Source organism: Pongo abelii, chromosome 6 (genome assembly GCF_028885655.2).
Source record: "Pongo abelii isolate AG06213 chromosome 6, NHGRI_mPonAbe1-v2.0_pri, whole genome shotgun sequence".
NCBI classification, from domain to species: Eukaryota; Metazoa; Chordata; class Mammalia; order Primates; family Hominidae; genus Pongo; species Pongo abelii.
The window spans coordinates 132,310,302-132,332,828 of record NC_071991.2 but is presented as its reverse complement, the minus strand read 5'-3'; the positions used below and the strand labels follow the sequence as shown (position 1 = coordinate 132,332,828).

Below are 22,527 nucleotides of genomic sequence, written 5' to 3'. Positions count from 1 at the left end.
AACTATACATTTTCTCCTGAATATGCATCCTAAAAGAAAGTACCATGTATAATGGTTAAAAATGCAGGCTCAGATCAGACTGCTGGAGTATCAGTGCAGGCTATGCTACTTATTCACTGTGTGACTTTGGGAAAGTTACTTCATCTCTCAGTGCCTCATTTTTCTCAGCTGCAAAATGAGAATGATACACTACTTACCTCACATGGTGACTGGAGGATCAAATGAAATAATGGAGGGTAAGAAGGTAGAATAGTGTCTGGTATATAGTGGGGTGCTCATTTGTAGTGCTAGTAGTTTGCAATGTGATAATTACCAGCAGGTACTTTTCATATGTTTAGCAATGGCTTAGAAAGGCTAGTGGATTTTAATGGAATAAAAGCGCAATATGTAGCTAATAGTGAAGGTGGGGTAATATGTTTAGGTAGCTGCACCAGAACTAAGAGCATGTAGAAAGTAGGAAAGGGAAGGTAATTCTCTCACTGCAGTGAATTGTAGCGATTCTCTAGTTGCCTTTGATATGCTCTCTAGTCCCGAGTTTGCTTACGAAGTGCTTCTGTTTAAATCAACCCATAAGCAGCCTGTTCTAACCTTGCTTATTGTTGGTCTCCAGTTTCTCCCTTTTTAATTTTCTTTTTATTGAAGGAGAAGACTAGGTCTATTACTTGAAATGGGGAAAGGCTACAGTTGGGAGTTGAATGAGCTCCTTGTACCACAAAGGGTCCCATTTGCAGTCTAAGCATCATTTAGATGTTCTTCAGAGCCTCCTTTCTGAAGAATGACCATATCTTTTGACCAGAAGACTAAAAGTAAGAGGAACCCAATCATTCTTAGTCATTCATTTTCATAGGGTGGTAAATGGTTGCCTTACTTTTGAATATTATTTTAATTTTTTTGCCATAGCAACCCTGAGTCTTAGGCTGCTGGCAGTGGCAATATAATCTAAAATGGTTCCAGAAAGCAGTTTTGGAAACACTCAGGGAGACAGATGTTTTCCCCAAGTGATTTTTAAATGACTGTGGCACCAAGCTGGGACTTTGTAAGGAAACGTAGACCATGGTATCCCATACGGCCTTCTGCTGCCAGCGTTCCTACCACTGCAGTCTGTGGTGTATTGAGAATGTCTTAGTGAGAACCATTCCATGGATTTGGGCTGTTTATGTTGTATGACTGACAAACTTGCAATGCACTTTTCCTTTCACTGTGTTTTATGTACTGGTCTTTTAGACACTGATGGGTGTGCAGGCAAAGATCTATAGGTCAGTGATATTTCTCATCTGACTCCAAGACATTGTACTACACCATATATCAGGAAAACAAACCTCTGAAATACTAGTCTTCCCAATAGATTACCTTAGTGGGGGAAGTGACCTTATCCACAGACTGCTTTTCCCAGAGGTTCCGCTTGCTGGATACGTCTCCTGGTCTCAAGTCCTAATAAAAAGAAAGCAGAAAAACATTGATAGGTGGCCATTTATATTTTCTAGCCAGCTCTAAATAAATGGCCACATCTATTGTTTATTTGAATCAATTTGTTGTTTAATACACTTTACCCCAGTGATCTGAAATGGAATTGAAAGGACCATCAGCTGTTGTTTGATGTTTTTTTTTTTAATTTTTTTTGAGACAGAGTCTCACTCTGTAGCCCAGGCTGGAGTGTAGTGGCGTGATCTTGGCTCACTGCATCCTCCATCTACTAGGTTCAAGTGATTCTCCTGCCTCAGCCTCTCGAGTAGCTGGGATTACAGGCGTGTGCCACCATGCCTGGCTAATTTTTTGTATTTTTAGTAGAGATGGGGTTAGCTGTTGTTTGATTTTATATAGACAGTGACATGTCTTAGGATATGAGAATGGGCTGGAACTATAGCCTCTGGGTCCTTGCCCTTTCCTAAGGACTTACTGTTTATTGATCAGTAAAAGTGAAACAGGAGCATGTTTAAAATAACGTAGCCTCATTTTAAATTTCTGCACTCTTACAAGTCAATAGATCATGGGTTATTTAAAAATAATTAATTTGGGGTTTGATAAGCATTTCCTGCCTCACAGATGAACTCAATTTGTACTCACCTCTTTTCCCCCAGCCCTGACTACTTTAGTGCACACCAGCCTGACTGCCAACTGCCCACACAGCACTTCTCTGCCTAGGGACTTTCTCTGGGTACAGATGCCTGTTTTGCCTGCCCAGGAGGCAGGCTGGAAAGTTCAGAGAGTTATTATAACATCCCCAGGAGCAGTCCTCAATGGCTGACTGGTGAATGTTGGTGCAATATTATTTTCAGGCTCACTCTCGCCTCAGCTTGGGTAACTCTGAAGTATGTGTTCTTTGGTGGCTTCCAGGATTTCCTCCATGGGATGAAGGTTTAACAGTCCATGTGGGGACTTGCTTAATAACACCTTCTGTGCGGGCTGCCTTCTTCTCCCAACCTCAGCCCCTGTAGGGTTTTCTTCACCTCCATGTAAACAACTTGCTCTGGAATCACTATCTTGGGATCCATTGCCGGGCAGCCCAAACAAAGTCACTTTTCTTTCTTCTTTTTCTTTTTTGAGACAGAGTCTTGCTGTGTCGCCCAGGCTGGAGTGCAGTGGTGCAATCTCGGCTCACTGCAACCTCCGACTCCCAGGTTCAAGCGATTCTCCTGCCTCAGCCTCCTGAGTAGCTGAGATTACAGGCACAAGCCACCATGCTCAGCTAATTTTTGTAGTTTTAGTAGAGATGGAGTTTCACCATGTTAGCCAGGATGGTCTTGATCTCCTGACCTCATGATCTGCCCTCCTCAGCCTCTCAAAGTACTGGGATTACAGGCATGAGCCACCACGCCCAGCCACAAAGTCCCTTTTCTAGCAGCACTTTCCTCACCCTAAAATCATTTTGTGTCTCCCAAGGGGCAAGTGGGTAATTCAGAAGTGGATCAGTAGAACCTAGCAAATATAAACATTCATCACAAATTGAACCCATGCGAGAAGTTGACAGTTGATGACATATGTAAGAACATGTGGAAATCTTGGGATGGAAACACTAAAATATGATCGATAACAGTTATATAGCTTAGAGTCTTTATTTACTACCTCATAATTAATTTCATTTGGATAAGGATCCAAATTTCTGTTTCAATTTACTTTTCCTCCAGCATTTGCTTATATTAGTACTTGGCAAAAGGTAGTTTGTAGAAAATAAATGTGTTTTACTGAAATAGTAATGCTTATCTTGGCAAACCCTTTTCTCAGGAGGAAGGCAAAGCTAACAGCAATTGCATTTACCCGTGGACACTGATCTAAATGGACATATTTCTGATAGATAGTATTGAGATTGTAAGACTGAAAATGCACAGTTAAATGATACCTGTGAAGCATTTCAGATTTGCCTAAACTTTACTGAGTTTCTGGATTTCCTCTGTGGCATGAATTCCTGATATTCTATTAGAGAGTTACACCTATTTAACTTGGAGCCATTAAGCAACAAATCAGATTATTTTTGTAGAATTCCACTACATTTGCCAGCGTATGTGGAAGCTGCCAAACTGTCTGGAAGACTGTTTTAAAATTTTGGAAACTATAATTAGGAACATGCTGAGGGAAGCTCTGGAAAGCAGCTATTATCGCTTTGTTTATTTGATTCATATGAGACAAATATTTTTCCTTCTCATGCATGTTCTTCTACCTAAGAAAATGGATTGCACTTCCCATAAATCCTGCCGATGAATCTTTCAAGATCACTTAAAGAGTTTAAAGAGTCCTTTTAAGAAAATATTAACATCTGAGTTATAAGTTGGCATTTTAATCAAAGGGGAAATATAAAGGAATTACCTGACCAGACTACATTTTAGAGAAAGACCCACTCCGGAAGAAGAGGGAGAAATGAAGGCAGGAGAAGCAGGTTTCCAATCAACCAGAGACCAAAGAGTGAGGAACAGAAGGTCAGCTGAGAAAGACATTGTTGGTTTTTTTTTTTTAAACAAAAAGAAAGACAAATTAGCTTTTTAATTGCTGCATAACATGTAGTTTAGACACAAAGAATAGACAAACCAGCTCAAACAGACATACTCAGAATTGAATTGCAGTTACAAAGTTACACTGAAATCCTATAAATTCTACCCACAAATAGCAAGGGACATCCCAGTAGCAGTCTGGTGTATTTACAACATTGATTTCATAGAACTTTCTTCCATCTGGTTCTCATTCAGGAAGCCACACTAGTCTACAAAATCTAATGGGAAGAAGGATCTCACTAAAATCTATACTAACTGCCATGTTCTTCTTTCCTTTTCTTCACCCTCTAGGGGGTGATCTAGCAAGTCACATACTAATTAGTAGGTAAAGCAGGCAATGATTTTGTAATTTCTCTGCAATATCTTTTTTTTTTTTTTTTTTTTAGGAGGCTGTCAATAGCCCCAGAACATGGTGTATGTTTTGTTTTGTTTTGTTTTTGCTGTGGAAACCTGGATACAGTTATACCTATCATAATAATAACTGAATTTTATCTTTTTAACCTCATTAGGATGTCATACAGATGATGGTAAACTTTTAAGTTTACAAGTTAAAGTGCTGATAAAAGAATAGGGGCCAAGTTCTGGATCAAATTTTTGAGTATAATCTGCTACAAAAATGAAAGATTGCAAATATCATAAACGTGCAAAAATTAGCATCTCCTCCAAATATTTCATACTTATCGAAGAGTGAAACATAGATCTTTCTCTCCTTACTTACTATCTTGAGAGTTACTCAGTAGATCCATTGACTGCCTTGTTTTTTTATATGTATATTTTGGGGGAGAGGGTCCTTAAATTTCATTAGGTTTTAAAGGGGTTCATAATTCAAAAAGGGTTAATAATCACTGGTCTGGAACCACAAAACTTATATACATTGCCATGGCTTTGTTTGTTTTGTATTTGAAAATAATTTCTACTCCTTATGTTACCAGAGATGCTTGGAAAATTCGAGGCGCTAAAGAGCACATAACTTTTGGGTCCAGTCTCTTGCCTCAACTGTGTCCTTTTATAAACTCCCATTCTTGTACCTATTGAGAGGGGGAGGAAAAGTTGCTTTTTTCAATGTATAAAGACTTTCCAATTGTAAATTGGGTTGACATTAGTTTATACCTCCTGTGAGCCTTTATGCAAAGAATCTCGGGGTGTAGATTAATTAAATGGTTCAAGGAGTTGTGCCCAAGAAGGATTTGTGAACATTTCCATTTCTTCCTTTTTAAATTGGAAAGTGACAAAATTTAATGACTTTGGAGATTATATATGGAGCCAACGAATGCAATTAAATGGCATGGAGCCAATGGATGCAATTAAATGCACAGAGGCCTAGGATTGGAAAGTTTTTCTTCTTCCTCCAGAATGTAGGATTATGACAGTGGACTCTCAGCTCCCTTGGGCACCAACAAAGCTATAAAAGCAAACTTAACAGGGAAAGCTCAGCAATATACAGGGGGAGCTTGATACGTTTTCTTATTATAATGACAAATGCAAGCAATTGTCGTATATATTCAACGAAAAGGTGAAAAGAAACGTACTGTTTAGTAAGATAGCTGCACTTAATAAATTAAGAAAATTTTAGATTCTCAAAAACATCATTCATAACCAGTTTTTCTAGTTTCCAGTTTTATGACTTTCCTCAGGAGGTGTTGACAACACAATAAGACCAATTATTTCAACAACTACCCAATAACTGCATTTTTGTGCCAAGTTATAAAAATTAGGCAAATTGGAACATATGGGTTCCCAATAGGCAACATACATATTCTTTTGGGAATAAGTTTAGGGGTGCTCTTGACAAAGAAGTAGCCAAAATGATTTGACCTTTCATTTTCAAATTTCTATCCAGAATTTATAGAATAGAAGCTAAACAAATAGACGAGTAAAGGATCTAAATTTGAACTGCCTTAATATTCTAGCTGATTCCTCCTCTCAGTTAGGGTGTGGAGGTGATTATTTGGTTCCATTTTACCCTCTGAGTAACTGAGATGCAGCTTCTTAGAACTGTTGTAAATCTGAACACTTTCCTGTTTGTTATTCATCAGGGAAAGCAAAGAACAGGAGCACTGCCATTCCTAGGTAAACAGACCAACTGCTTATTTTCTTCTGCTGGTAGAAGCTGGGAGATCAAAGAAACTCAGAAAAACCTGAAGGTACTTACAGAAGGTTTGGGAGCAGGTGACTTGTTTCCATCTGGGGTTTTAGTTAGCCATTCATTGATGCGGCTAGAAACCCCTACCTTCAAGCCAGCAGTTTCCTACAAAGGGGCAATCATCCAAAATATTAAAGAATGAAGTAAACTTTACCTGGGAAGGAATTTTCAAAGCAAATTCAAAATATCATTAAGTATGATTTCACATAACCATAAACCTTAACACTTGATATTTACAGAATATGTTATCTGGTTTTCTTTCCCTTGTAACTCACCCGACTCCAACTCCAAGGGTGGACATTTCAACTCAGGCACTTTATTTGGAGTAAGATGGCCCGGGCTTAGTACCTCGTGCAACCTCATGAACACATTCTCTCTGAGCTTGCTTTTGTGGTCATTGCAAAACAAAGTACAAATTGCACCTTCTTCACTGCTTTTATTATTTACTAGTGTGATTCCTAAATCAAAATCGACATGCAAAAAAATATGCCCCTCTACACTTAAAAGACAAAAATCAGATGCTCACCTTATTTGGTGTGCCTGCTGCAGTGGGGGATGAAAACACATTCCCTTTCTCCCACATACTCTTGATGTTGCGTACGCCTTCAGCAGGAACAGGAAGATCCGAGGCTGCCGGCTTTGTAGGTTTTGCGCTTTTTGTTCCCTGAAATTTGTGAGTTATTTTTAGGATTGGTGCTGGGAAGGTTGTTCTCATAAAATTATAGTGAGTTTGTCTTCCTCAACATTATCATCTTAAAAACTCATTGTGTAAACACCTCCACCAAAAATGAGAGTGATAATTTCTGTTGTAAAACTGTATGCTGATGACATATGTCCCTCAAAATAAACCATCACAGCTAGATCAGAGAATCTTTCAAAAATGAAATATGCTTTTTGTTGGGACACAATTTATTGTGAAATTGATATTCTACTTTGTTTCTTCAACAGATACTTTTTTGTTTTTTTTTTTGAGACACGGTCTTGCTCTGTCACCCAGGCTGGAGTGCGGTGGCACAATCAAGGCTCACTACAGCCACGACCTCCAGGGCTCAAGTGGTCCTCCCACTTCAGCTTCCCAAGTAGCTGGAACCATAGGCCTCTCTCTATTTTGTAGAGAAAAAAATGAAAAAATTAGCCAGGCATAGTCCCTATGTTGCCCAGGCCAGTTTCGAATTCCTGGGCTCAAGGGATCCTCCTGCCTCGGCCTCCCGAAGTGCTGTGACTACAGGCATGAGTCACCACACCTGGCCTCAACAATACTTCTTAAATGCCTACTGTATGAAGGGCACTTTGCTAGGCTCTGGGGATACAATCGTGCTCAAAACAAGACAGGAGGCTGAGGCAGGAGAATCGCTTGAACCTGGAATGCAGAGGTTGCAGTGAGCCGAGATTGCACCACTGCACTCTAGCTTGGGCAAAAAGAGCTAAACTCCATCTCAAAAAATAAAAATAAAAAACAAAAAACAAACAAAAAAAAAACAAGACAGTCAGCTGCAGTGGGCTTATATTTTAATAGAAAGGAAAGATAGCAACTAGTTATACAAGTATTTATTCCACATTGTGCTAAGTGCTATGAAAAATAATGATGTGCCATAAAGCATGGCACACAATTGGGGGGCAGTACTTAGTTTGGGGGTGCAAAGAAGGCTACTCTGAGGAAGTGACATTTAAACCCCAGATCTGACAGAAGACTTGAAAGAAGACTTAAATATATATATATTTAAATACCAGTAAACCCATTCGTTAAAAAAAAACATTTTCATTAAACAATATTCAGGCTGAAAGTAGAAAATAATTTATTTAAAACTCTTCTAAAATTTATCTTTATTATTGTATTTCTTAGAACTTAGAATTTCAAAGTGTAATAAAGCATCATTAATATTCTAACACCATTGGGGGCCAGGTGTGGTGGCTCACATTCGGCATTGGGAGGCCAAGGCGGGTGGATCACTTGAGGTCAGGAGTTCGAGACCTGCCTGGCCAACAGGGTGAAACTCTGTCTCTACTAAAAATACAAAAATTAGCCAAGTGTGGTGGTGGGCTCCTGTAATCCCAGCTACGCAGGAGGTTGAGGCAGAATTGCCTGACCCCAGGAGGCAGACGTTGCAGTGAGCTGAGATTGCCACTGCACTGCAGCCTGGGCAACAGAGTGAGACTCCGTCTAAAAAAAAAAAAAAAAAAAAAAAAAAAAAAAAAATTCTAACACTCCTGGGGCTATTGGACTTGATTATTGTCCTAAGTGTTTTTATGATCTTCTATGTAGTCAGAATCTATTTCTGTTCAGCAGGACCATAACGCTGAGGACAATTCTCACCTCAATTGCACTGGTATACTGCTCCAGTCTGCTGTCAATCTTGGAGACTACTGCTGCTTGATGGGTCGATTTGACACCACTGCTAAAAAAGTAAACACATACATATAAAAATATGAGAGAGAATCTTCTCGTACATATGCTAGCTGATTAGCTCAATTGAACCATCAACCATATTTACCTTTTCTGCACAGACTTATTCAAAAATTCTGCTCGCTCTTCTATCTAGGAATTGCAAAAGAAAATAAATCCAATTAATATTTCAAGCTTATAAACAGTGTTTCTCAGCCCAGGCCAATATCATCCCTGAATCTGTTAAACACACCAAAGAGCATATAAGGGTATTTGAGTTACTGTGCATAGCTCTGCTAGAAAGCAAAACTACATATAAGGTATTTGATAGTGAGACTTGGGGGAATGAAGGTAGGATTGATACAGAATAGAGAAAATGTGTTAAAATCGAGTTTTCAAGGCAAAATAAAAGACCAGACAGAAATGGAATAAAAATGCCTCTAAAACAATATAAATCAGTGGCAAAATAATTAAATTTTAAGACTAACATAATTGGCTGGGCGCTGAGGCTTACGCCTATAATCCTAGCACTTTGAGAGGCCGAGGCAGGCAAATCACTTGAGGTCAGGAGTTCAAGACCAGCCTGGCCAACATGGTGAAACCCTATCTCTACTAAAAAATACAAAAAGTAGCTGGGTGTGGTGGCATGTGCCTGTAGCCCCAGCTACTTGGAAGGCTGAGATGGGAGAATTGTTTGAACCTGGGAGGGAGACATTGCAGTGAGCCAAGATTGTGCCACTGTACTCTAGCCTGGGTGACAGAGTGAGCGAGCATCTGTCTCAAACAAACAAAACACAACAACAACAAACTTAAATAATTTTTTCAAAAATACACACTGTTACCTCTTAGGATGTATTTACTAGAGACATACCATGCTATTTGAGTAACAAAATTTTCCCACAATGTTTTAACTATGTATTTGGTATGTAACAGGATTGAATAACTAGGAAATGTGAACTAGTCCCTTACTGCTTAACCTGATTTTCTAACTTGACAAGGGTCAATGATCAAGCCTATTGTTGAATTTAATTAGCCTTGGAACGTAAAAGATGGGATGCAGGTAGAATGAGGATGGGGCACAGCTCATCTGTAATGGCTGAGGCTTCCCATGAAGCCCCTCTTAGCCCAAGTGTGAAATGAGGAAATAAGCCCAGAGAAACAGGGGTGGACAGAAAAAATCAGCAGTTAGTAGTCTTTGATGAATTCTTTTTTTTTTTTTTTTTTTTAAAGCTAGGAACTTTTTGCTACAACTGAAGCTGCTAAATCAAACATTATACTTTACTGAAACTGTAACACTTAAATTTAGATGTTAGCAATAAGCAAATATTTGTTGAATCCATGCCACACCCAACTCCAGGCTAGAAATATCCTCTGCCACCCATCACCTATCAATACCATGAGCAAATACCTTCTTTGCTTATGACTGCATGTGCCAAAGCACATGCACGCTGAAAAGTTCCATTTTCTTCCCTGTTCAGGACAGCCAAGAAATCTACTGGATTTTAGTTGCCCTAGGCTAGTATGTTTGAGTGGCCCCTTGTCTCAGTGGGTCTCGGTTAATGTTAGAAATTACCATAGACTGGGTGGCTTAAAACAACAAACATTTCTCACAGTTCCAGAGACTGGGAAGTCTAAGATTAAGTTGCCAGCATGGTTGGGGTCTGGTGAGACCTCTCTTCACAGTTTGCAGATGGCCACCTTCCTGCTGTGTCCTCATATAGTGCAGAATAGAGAGGGAGCAAATAAGGTTCTGTGTCTCTTCTTACAAGGGCACTAATCCCATTAACGGGGCCTCCACCTTCATGACCTAATTGTCTTCCAAAGATCCCACCTCCTAATACCATCATATTGCAGATTAGGATTTCAACATATGAATTTTGAGGGGATACACACAATTCTCCAAGATGTGAGGGGTTCTTTCTGACCCAGACTGGTCTGGGATTCATGAGCAATTAATAAATACCATAGAGTTTTTTTTTTTGAAAACATGCTTCCTCTCTAATATCAGTTGAATAACACTTTTATAGATATTAGTAAGAGCATTTCATTCTTTCTGATGATTTCCTACAAAGACAAAAGCAAACTCTTACTTAAAAAACTTTATGCAAAAAAGTACTATAAGTAGTGCTGAGTTTATGGGATATATAAAACACCTGTAAAGTAACTCTTATTTTTCTGATTTTAATTATAAACTTAGAAGTATATTTCTGTAGAAAAAATTCCCAGGTGAGTAAGGTGAAGCAGTTTAGAACCATGCAATGCACTGGCACTTTTAATAAATATTACCCATCCGTCCGTCCATCCATCCATCCATCCATCCATCCATCCATCCGTCCATCCATCCATCCATCCATCCTATTTTTATCCCTGCCAGGCTGTCAGCCAAACAATTAGCCAATAAACAATATATTGAGTGCCTTCTATATAAAATTGAATACCAATAAATAAAATAGTGCTATTGATCGAATTGTGTCCCCCTAAAATGCATGTGTTGAGGCCCTAACCCCCAATGTGATTGTACTTGGAAATGGGGCCTCTAAGGAAGTAATTAAGGTTAAATGAGATCATAGCGATGGAACCCTGATCCTACAGGATTGTTATCCCTACAAGAAGAGACACTAGAGAGCTCCCTCGCTCTCTTTCCACCTTGTGAAGACACAGTAAGAAGGCAGCCATCTGCAAGACATGGAGAGGGCTCTCACCAGAAACTGAATCTGCTCGCACCTTGATCTCGGACTTCCAGCCTCCAGGACTGTGAGAAGTACATTTCTATTGTTTAATCCATCCAGTCTATGGTATTTTGTTATGGCAACCTGAGCAAGCTAAGATAGACAAGGTCTTTTTCTTTTTCTTTTTTTTTTGAGACAGAGTCTCACTCTGTTGCCAGGATGGAGTGCAGTGGTGGAATCTCGGCTCACTGCAAGCTCCGCCTCCCGGGTTCAAGTGATTCTTCTGCCTCAGCCTCGAGTAGCTGGGACTACAGATGCGTGCCACCACACCCAGCTAATTTTTGTATTTTTAGTAGAGACGGGTTTCACCATGTTGGCCAGGATGGTCTCGATCTCTTGACCTCGTGATCCGCCCACCTTGGCCTCCCAAAGTGCTGGGATTACAGGCGTGAACCACTGTGCCCGACTGACAAGGTCTTATTCTTTAAGGAACACAGAATTTAGTAGAGAAGACTAGTAAAGTATATAAAATAAAATATTTAAAAATTAACAGTAGGTATAATATTAAAGAAAAAATGCTGTGTGTGTAAGAAGTAACTATCTGGGGGAGTTGGAGAAGGCTTTTCAGTAGTGTTGATATTTGAGCTGAGATTAGTAGTTTCTGGTTTACATGGTTTCAGAAACGAGTTTATGAAAGTGAGAAAGGAAGTGCATGGCTTAGCCAGGAAAGGGCATTTCTGGCAAAGCAAGCACATGTACAAAGATTTGGAGAGCCACAAGGCACGCAGCATGGTGAGACTGAAGGATAAAGAAAAATTCAGTGTCGTGGGATAGAGGCACCGCAGAAGGGGATAGCGGAGGTGAGAACTGTTCTTTGTCCCACCTGCAGCATCTTTATGACTCAGGGATCATTTTTCTAAACTTGGCCATGGCATTTATTCAAATCACCGAGATTCTCAGATTCCTACTCCTCCTTTTGCTTCTATCATAGCTAACATAGCTTGACTTCATCATTGCATTTCGCACATTTTGTCAGGATGCACTGTCCGTTTACTGATGCACTCCTGCTAGAAAATATCTAACTTAGTGACTCTAAACAATTTGTACTGAATTTGTATATTAAATATTCTGTTTAAGGAGTTTAACGAGGGAAATTGGTTCTTCTGAAGACCAAGAGGTGGCAGTATTGTCTCGATAAAACTTGGAATAAAAGCACACTATTCGTTTTAGAAAATTGGTGCTCTCATTACTCCACACCCTGTCCCCAACCAATAAAGGCAATATAAATTAAAAAATCTTTGAATTTAATTTACTTAAAATCTATTCTTTATTACATATGAAAATCAGTCACTGCTAACATAATTTAATGATGAAAAACCAGGTACAGACTTTCCCAAACAAGGAATAGAAATCATGAGATATTTTTTAAAAATACACTAGTTAATAGTATTTTGATGTCAAATAGCAAATATTTTTCCTCCCATTGGTATTCTACAATGCTAACTTGTGACCACTTATAAAAGTTGCAGGGCCAAGGGTATCAATAGCTATCCCAATTACACTGTAGAATATGAAATTGAGCTTGAAAATCAGAGTCACAGCAAGTTCTTCAAGGCACATACATGGAGGGAAGCATAGACTGTCTACGCCTGAATATGTGACTCTCTTACATAGAAATTTAAAATATCCTAGACCTTTTTTGTACATCTACTTTAATCAATTGCAGACAAATGCCTCTCCACCAGAGGGAGTAGATAAATGGCTTCCTGGGGGTACTAGATGAAATGGGAAGCCAGCATCTGGTTGTGGGAAAGACCAGAGAAATAAGTAAGTTGAGAAATTTGGTAGAGAAGAAATAATTAAAGAGGAGGGGAGGGTAGGTTGTAGTTTCTCCTGAAAAAAAAAAAAAAAAAAAAAACCACGTAGAATTTGGAAGTCTAGATGACTACTATTTTCTTCATATTACCAAGACTGTTCAAGGAAGGCTTGGGTGGGATTTTAAAGAAGCTAGAAAGAGAAGCATGGTTTTCTTTTTCTTTTTCTTTTTTTTTTTTTTTTTGAGACGGAGTTTTGCTTTTGTTGCCCACGCTGGAGTGCAATGGCATGATCTCGGCTCACCGCAACCTCTGCCTCCCAGGTTCAAGCAGTTCTTCTGCCTCAGCCTCTCTAGTAGCTGGGATTACAGGTATGCGCCACTGCGCCCAGCTAACCTCTACCTCCCAGGTTCAAGTGATTCTCCTGTCTCAGCCTCCTGAGTAGGGATTACAGGCACCTGCCACTTTGCCTGGCTAATTTTTGTATTTTTAGTAGAGATGAGGTTTCGTCATGTTGGCCAGGCTGGTTTCAAACTCCTGACCTCAGGTGATACACCTGCCTCGGCCTCCCAACGTGCTGGGATTACAGGTGTGAGCCACTGCACCTGGCCTTGAGAATGGTTTTCACATTGTTAAATGGCTAAAAAAAAATCAAAAAAAGAGTAATATTTCATGACATTAGAAAATCACAATAAAATTACATAAAATTCAAATTTCAGAGTTTATAAATAAAGCTTGCCTACTCCACAAAGCCTTTCTCTACTCATTTTGCTCTGCTTACTTTTGTAATTCTTGAATTGTGTCTTTGAGGCAGTCATTAGTGCCATCAGGGCAGCCACCTTGCTTTGTTCTTTCCCTCATAGGACATAGCATGCATTAAGTATTTCATAAATAATCAGATATTAAATGTATAATCCCTCTGTGGCTTAGTTTAAATTTTCCCTGAAGCAGACCTTGAGACAAGGGTTCAAGTACAAATAATTTATTTGGGAGGTATCAGAAATATGACTGGGACCCAGACCATCATCAAGACTAAGTGAGCTGGGCACAGTGGCTCATGCGTGTAATCCCAGCACTTTGGGAGACCAAGGTGGGCGGATCATGAGGTCAGGAGTTCAAGACCAGCCTGGCCAATATGGTGAAACCCCATCTCTACTAAATATACAAAAATTAGCCAGGCATGGTGGCGTGCGCCTGTAGTCCCAGCTACTCGAGAGGCTGAGGCAGAAGAATCGCTTGAACCTGGGAGGCGGAAGTTGCAGTGAGCCAAGATCGTGCCACTGCACTCCAGCCTGGGCAACAGAGCTAGACTCCATCTCAAAAAAAAAAAAAAAAAAGACTAAGTGAAGTTATTTGGGAATTAAAAAATTCTGATTTTCATGTGGAACAAGTAATAACTGTAAAATGTAAGCAGCTTTTGGTCATTTTGGTGTGCCACTTGATATAACCGTACACATATGTACATAATTAACCATCCAGACCTTGCTATGATTCTTTTTTTTCTTTTTTTAGAGATAGGGTCTCATTCTGTCACACAGGCTGGAGTGCAGTGGCACGATCTCTGCCTCCCAAGTTCAAGTGGTTCTCCTGCCTCAGCCTCCCAAATACCTGGGATTACAGGTGTGCGCCATCATGCCTGGCTAATTTTTGTATTTTTAGTAGAGATGAGGTTTCACCAGATTGGCCAGGAAGGTCTAGAACTCCTGACCTCAGGTGATCCACCCACCTCGGCCTCCCAAAATGCTGGGATCACAGGTGTGAGCCACTGTGCCCGGCCAGACCTGGGTATAATTCTCTCATGGCTTTGTCCATTGTTGATGCCTTATAACCTAGCTAGGTTGATGGAAAATGAAATGTTAAAAGTCCCAATCTCCGAAGATTCATTCCTTTATTCATCATTTAAGAAATTTTTATTAAGTATCTTCAATATGATGTAAGGCACTGTGCTAGATGCTCAACGATGTTAATCCTCAAAGAAACTGCCACTGGCAATAATGGTGGACTGATTATAAATCAAGGATGCTACTTTCTTGAGTCCACTGTGTTTTCCCTACATCTCAACTATTCTATCATCTCCCTGATTCAGCTGATTCCTGCTCCTTCTCTGTTCTCTTGGCAGCACTCTGTTTTACATCAAATAGGAGCTGTGCTCCATGAAGGCTGTCATAGGACCAAAGCCATCCTGGAAAAGGACCCTTTCCAAGTCACATTTCACCTCCTCCCATAATAACTGCTTTAAAATTTGCACCTGTACCATTTCCAGCTGGCTTTTAATCATGACAAAGAAAAAATGGACAGCTAGCATGAAAAGCAGCTTAAACTTTTAAAATATACTTTCCCATTTTATAAATTTTAAATGTCTCTATTCTCAATTGCTCAAAGGAATGAGGCACATGGAGAATGTGGATCAGTGAAATTGAGAGATAATCACCGAATGTCATTTTGATGCCAAAGCATCTAATAAACAACAGATAAAAATTTCACTACTGTCTCTCCTTTCCATATGTTGTAAACAAAGAGAAGCTGTGAAACAGCTGAAAGGAGGTGCTGTGGTCCCACATTTATATGTTGAAACTGAATCCTTGATGTGTTGGTATTAAGAAGCGAGACCTTTGGGTGGTAACTAGGTAATGAGGGTGGGGCCCTTGTGAATGGGACTAGTGCCCTTATAAAAGAGGCCTAAGGGACTAGTCCCCTTATAAAAGAGACCTAGGGGAGCCTGTTTTCTCCCTTTCTCCTTTCACCATGTGAGGACACGGAGAAGGTGCCATCTATGAGGAATAGGCCCTCACTAGACACCACATCTGCTGGCACCTTGATCTTTGACTTCCCAGCCTCCAGAACTGTGAGTGATGAATTTTGAGATGGAGTCTTGCTGTGTTGCCCAGGCTGGAGTGGAGTGGCATGATCTCAGCTCACTGCAACCTCCGCCTCCTGGGTTCAAGTGATTCTCCTGCCTAAGCCTCCCAAGTAGCTGGGATTATTACAGGTGTGTGCCACCATGTCCGGCTAATTTTTGTATTTTTGGTAGAGATGGGGTTTCACCACGTTGGCCAGGCTGGTCTCGAACTCCTGACCTCAGGTGATATGCCCACATCAGCCTCCCAAAGTGCTGGGATTACAGGCATGAGCCACAGTGCCTGGCCCCAGTCTAAAGTATTTTGTTATAGCAGCCTGAACAGATTAACATGGAAGGATAGCTAAAAGATAAATAAAGCAAAGTCCCTGTATAATCAATAACCAAACAAGGGGCTAAAATCCAGTCTCTATCATATTCTAATAGAGGTTTTCTGGGGAAAAAAATACCTTGAGAGATGAACCTTTAGGAGTGAAACACTTGAATGGTTTCTTGTCATCTGACAAGCCATCTTCTGGCATCTTCTGGCGTTTCTCAGCAGCTTCTGCTCTTCGCCTTTCAATCTCTTCCTTTAGCCTCCTCTTCTCTTCCTAAGAGAGAAAGAACGAATAACGAGGCATCAGTACCAGCTTCACAGCCAAAGGGAAGAGTGCTGTAGGAGAGAGAGCACAGTTGGAGAGGCAGCAGACTCAGGCTGCAGGCTCGACACTCCCCTTCTAGGTGGTCACCAGAGGTTTAGCCTGAGAGCTGGAGTCGAGCTGCCTGCATTTGCATTCTGGTGCTGCTACTTTCCAACTGCCTGACCTTGGCCATGTTATTTATCTGCTCTGTGGCTCAGTTTCTTCATCTGTAAAATAGGGATAACAATAGTACTCATTTTATAGGGCTTTCGTGAGCACTCAGTGAGAAAGCACATGTAAAATGCTTACACCAAGCTGGTCCAACCCACAGCCCAGGGGCCACATCATGCCCAGGATGGCTTTGAATGTAGCCTAACACAAATTAGTAAACTTTCTTAAAACATTATGAGACCTTTTTGTGATTTTTTTTTTTTTTAGCTCATCAGTGATCATTAGTGTTAGTGTATTTTACATCTGGCCCAAGGCAATTCTTCTTCCAATGTGACCCAGGGAAGCCAAAAGATTGGACACCCCTGGCTTAGACTAACACTCATTATGGTGATTTCCCATAGGATGATACATAATCACCACCGTCCTATGGGTCATTAACAATGACCTCACACTTCTGTATATGTAAAAGGGATATGAATATTCCTTCTACCTACATCCTAGGAGAGTTGTGAAGACAAATTAATAACTTATGTGAAAAGCTATCTAAATCTGTGGTACTATATTTGCCAGATGGTACAAGAAGTGATTTTATGGTTCCTCTCCGCTTCAAGTGAATATATAATTTAGATGGTTTGACAAACCTGAAATGCTGTAGACATTGCACCATAGTGGTGCAATTGCAAATGTTTAGAGACTGTTTCATTAACCCCTCTTTGTCTTCATTCCTAGTCTAGAATACTCTGTCTTCTCTATCAGGGCTCTGATCAAGTTGCACAACTTGATTTTCTGAGAGATTTATGCAGTCTTTGGTAGTTCTTAAGCTGTGAGATCATTATCACTGCATGTTCTCAAGCAGAGACTAGACGTTCATCTGTCAGAGGATGTCATAGAAGGATCCTGTGTTTGGTAGTTTAGCCCAAATCATCTCCCAGGTCCAATCCAGTTCTAAGACTTCATGATTTCCCTTTAGCCTTTCCCGATACTCTCCTCCTCTGAATAATAATCATAATAACAATGATGGCAATAATGATATCTACTAATTTTTGAGTGCCTAGAATGTGCCAGGCACTGGGAGCACAATGATCTATTAAATTATTGGAAGAATCCTGCAAAGTAGATATTATTTCACAGATAAGGAAAAGAAGTCACAGAGCAGTCCAGATTTCCCAAGGCCCCAGCTTGTTAGTGACAGAGTTAGGATAGAAGACTGGGTGTGTTCTGAGATTGCACCACTGCATTCCTGCACTCCAGCCTGGGTGACAGAGTAAGACTACGTTTAAAAAAAAAAAAAAAAAAAAGAAGCCTGGGTGTGTTTAACCCCAAAACTCTTTCATCCTGATTACTTCCCATACTTCCCAACCAAAGGTCATTGGCTCATTGAAAATTGGAGTTAAAAGAGACCTCAAAATAATGTATCCCAATTTTCCATACAGTTCAGGAAAATTTTGCATAGGATCCTTGTCAAAATGCCATTGAAAGTCTTTTTTTCTTTTCATATTTTGAACGATGGGAGATCGCTATCTCAAAAGCTCTAGGCTCTGAGTTGGAAGAGCGGGGTCTCCTTACTGATTCTACCATTTATTAGTCAAGAATCTTCAAATAAGTCATTCAAATTATTTGATTCCTGGTTTCTTTGCCCATAAAATGAGAACAACGTACCTCAGGATGAAGGGAAAGAATACACTTTGTAAACTGTAGTACGGTAAGTTGTAGTTGGTTAAACATTATTTCATATGCTGAGTCAAAATACTCCTCCTTGTAACTTTATCTGCTGTTTTTAGCTCTGTCTTAAAAGATGAAACAAATTCATCTGTTTATAATGATGGGGGTCCTCCTGCATGTCAGGCATGGTATGGGGTCCTGGGTATACAGTAATGAACAACGCAGATTCTGTCCCTGCCTGTTTACATTCTAATGTACTTACTTGCTCATTAAAAAACAAAAAAGATTTAAAAAAATCTTCTCTATAAAAACTCTCCAACTATTAGAAAACCATAACTTCATTCTGGTAACTAATTTGCAGACCTCTTATCCTTTTCAGCTTTCTAACTTTTCCTTTTTGAGAGGCAGTAAAGGGTTTTAAGGATGGGGCTCCTCCTGCATGTCAGGCAGACACAAGGGAGACCTCGGGAAAGTTACAAACAAAAAAAAAACAAAAAAACAAAACCTCTCTGTGCCTCAGTTTTCTCATCTGTAAAATGGGGATTAGTACCCACGTCAGCGAGTTCTTGGAAGCGGTGGACAAATTAATATGTCTACAAGTTCTAGAACAGTACCTAGCACATGGTAAGTTTATTATTCTTAAAAAATATTTTTGAGAGCCCATGCTCAAAAGAGCAGCCGCATGGCACTAGGGAATTTTCCCGGGCAACATTCTCAGGGGCTAGCGCCCGCCTTACCTCCTCTCTGAGTTTTCGATCGGCTTCCTCCTGCTTCCTCCTCTGCTCTTCCTCCTCCAGGACCTTCCTTCTCTCCTCCCTCTTTTTCTTGAGTTCCTCCAGCTCCAAAGCCGCCTCCTGCTGCTTCTGTTTGAGCTTCTCGAACTCTTCGCTCTCGGTCTCCCCGCGACGACGACGAAGCTCCTCCAGCCTTTTGCCAGCTTCCACCTGGGGGGCGCCTTCAGCCTCCTTGGTGTCCACGCTGGCCCTCCCTCCAGGGCGGCTGTGGTTGGGGGGCAATGGAAAGGGGTTTACATGCTTTTGCCTGTAGTCTCCCTGGAGGAAGGGGAGGTCAGTCTGCGGCTTTTGCATCCCAGACCAAACACCCACTGCCTCTCATTAGCCCAAGGGGGTAGGCTGGGGAAGGGGTCTGCCCGGAATCACAGAGTCCGGGAGCCTCTGCTCTGCCACTTGTGCTTCGTTTCCTCAGCTGTAAAATGGGACAAATATGCACTGTAAAATGGGATTGTAAAGTTGTGCAGCTGCTATGGAAACAGTTGGAGGTTCCTCAAAAAATCAACAAGAGAACTACCACGTGATCCAGCAATCCCACTTCTGATACACATCTAAAAGAATGGAAAGCAAGGTCTTGAAGAGACATTTGTATACCCGTGTTCATAGCAGCATTATTTACAAGGAGCAAGAGATGGACGCAACCCAAGTGTCCATCATGGCACGAATGGATAAATAAAAGGTGGTCTAGCTATACTATGGAATATTATGCAGCCTTAAAAAGGAAGGAGAGGCCGGGTGCAGTGGCTCACGCCTGTAATCCTAGCACTTTGGGAGGCCGAGGCGGGCGGATTGCCTGAGCTCAGGAGTTTAAGACAGCCTGGGCAACACGGTGAAACCCTGTCTCTACTAAAATACAAAAAAAAAAAAAAATTAGCCAGGCGTGGTGGCGTGTGCTTGTGGTCCCAGCTACTCGGGAGGCTGAGGCAGGAGAATTGCTTGAGCCTGGGAGGCAGAGGTTGCAGTGAGCCGAGATTGTGCCACTGCACTCCAGCCTGGGCAACAAAGTGAGACTCTGTCTCTAAGAAAAAAAGAAAAAAAAAAAAAAAAGGAAGGAGATCTTGTTACCTGTTAACAACATGGATAAACCTTGAAGATACTATGCTAAGTGAAATAAGCCAATCACGGAAATCATACAAATATTGTGTGATTCCACTTATATGAGGGATCTAAAGTAGTCAAATTCATAGAGACAGAAATACAACTGTAGTTACCAGAGGCAGAGGGTGGGCGGTAGCAGGAAATAAAGAGTTGCTGTTTAATGGGTGTAGTCTTTCAGTCTTGCAAGATGAAAAGAGTTTTGGAGATCTGTTGCACAACAATGTGAATATGCCTCATACTACTTAACTGTACTTTTAAAAATGCTTAAGATGGTAAATTTTAGGTGATGTTTGTTTTTACCACAATTTTTAAGAAGATACATGCTACAACATGGAAAAATGGGTGAATACTATTTATTCTATTTACCTCAGTGGGTTGCATGGGATTATGTATTATATCAATATGACAGATATCATACTGATATACTATAATTTATATATTATCTACAGTATAGATATTAGTTGTTATTAGAAAGGAAGGCACGTAGTCCAAAAGGTTACTTGTGAATGAGTTCAAAAGTCTTGTAGTGGCCTTACTAGTCCTTTCCCATAAGTTACTGGTTAACTTGGGTCTGCCTGGAGTAACGGATCAGGAGGGAAGACAGAAAGGTTCAGGCACTGGGAATGGGAAAAAGTGGCTGTAACTAAGGGTAGGCATTGAAGTAAATCCATCTATCCACAACTTTGCCTTGAGCTTGACTCTAGCAGCTGATCTCTGGCAGATGAAATTACCCATTGCCTCTTGATTAAGAGCTAACACAGTGATTTATGTCTATTCTTACAGAGCTGCTCCAGGAAAGTCCTTAATGACTGCATTAACCTATGGCTTCAATTTGTGTATTTTCTATGCTCTTTGACCCCAATACAACCGGAATACTCCTTATACAGACTTAAAATTATGAAATTAGCTTGGTATGATGTGGCTAAGGTTATTACTTACATGTCATTCTTTATGCTTTCTAAACCCTTTTCATATCCACTACTTCATTTAACAGTCACAATAACTGGGAAGATGTCAGGTTAGGTTTATTATCCCCATCACACAAACAAGGAAACCACAGGTAAGAGAGAGAATAATATACTCAAACTTTTGGTAGCTAGAAAGCAGTCGAGCCATGATCAGATTCTAATGCTTATCTATTAGTTGTACTCTTCTTGTAACTATAATTATACCTGAAATTAAATACATTTTGTTATGAAAGAATGAGTAAACTGAAATAGAACATGTTATTCCATCTGTCCACCTCTTACCTCAAACCTTCAGGATAGAGTCTGAGAGAAGCGTTTCCTACCTCTGTCTCTAGAGTTTCTACAGTCTAGGTCTAGCTACCTTCCATGCCTGAGATGAAGCAGAAGCTTCATCAGATAGAACAGCTTATAAAACAGGAAGAAAATGGGTACATTTTTATATAAGTAAGAACTAAAATTGAAATTATGTTGAATTTTCTTTTGTGATTAAGGAGGATACACAGGGCTTTCATTGCAGAATTCGGAACATATTAAGACTTCAGACAGAATGCTATCCCAAGAGTCCTTATGGTAAAATTTTATTTTGGAACTGGTATTTTTAGTATTTTACACAACTATAAAAAGATGGAGACATATCATTAGCACCTACTGTAACCCCTGAGTTTCTTTAATAAATTTGCTATATGATACAGTTAGAACACTGATAATTTTAAAACATGTCGATACTCAAAGTAGAACTTCAGTAGAATACAGCGTTTTCACTAACACAGAATTCACCTAAGTTGGATTTGCCTGGGACTTCAGTAAGCAGAATTTAGTGGCTTAATTTAGGCTTGAACGCCCTTGCTATAAGTAGTTTTTAAGAGACAGAGATACAGCTTTGCCATTTAAATACTTACTAGCAAGTAGTAAGGTCATTCTTAACTAGATGTCAACATGGATATCCTATTCCTGACACTTTTGTCTAAGGAACAAAGGAATTATCACACCCTAACATCATTTACTATATGTAAAGAATGGTACAGTGTTTCTAGCTGTGGAACAAGAGAAAGAATAAAACAAGAAATGGGCTCAAGAAATACACTGTGCAATATTGATTTTATAATATATATGTATATTATATATCATGCTTTTTAAACACTGAAGTAGTTCTGAATATACTGTGTCCTCCAGAACAATAATTTTCAAGCTGCAGACCAGAAAACCAATTTAGTAGATTGTAATCAACATTTTTAAAAAAGGAAACAGAAAATATCAGAGTGCACTGCATAGAGCAAAAGAAAGTACCATTTCTTGATACACTTGTTTCAGTTATAAAAATATATACAGGCGTGTACTGGGTCATTATGTAAAATTTATTTCTTACTA

General features: G+C 40.0%; 1 protein-coding gene across 31 annotated transcripts in view; it reads right to left on the bottom strand.

The window, feature by feature from the left end:
* The window catches only part of CALD1 (caldesmon 1), a 231,845-nt gene that overhangs the window by 3,900 nt on the left and 205,418 nt on the right, over positions 1 to 22,527 (bottom strand). For 20 of the 31 annotated variants that reach the window (XM_063725561.1, XM_054558997.2, XM_063725555.1 and 17 more), the window contains 7 exons: positions 19,040 to 19,301; positions 16,299 to 16,439; positions 8,619 to 8,662; positions 8,441 to 8,522; positions 6,653 to 6,790; positions 6,136 to 6,231; positions 1,351 to 1,431 (listed from right to left, as the gene is read on the bottom strand). In XM_063725561.1, the coding sequence (XP_063581631.1) occupies positions 1,351 to 1,431; positions 6,136 to 6,231; positions 6,653 to 6,790; positions 8,441 to 8,522; positions 8,619 to 8,662; positions 16,299 to 16,439; positions 19,040 to 19,301 (844 nt within the window). 31 annotated transcript variants of the gene reach the window in all.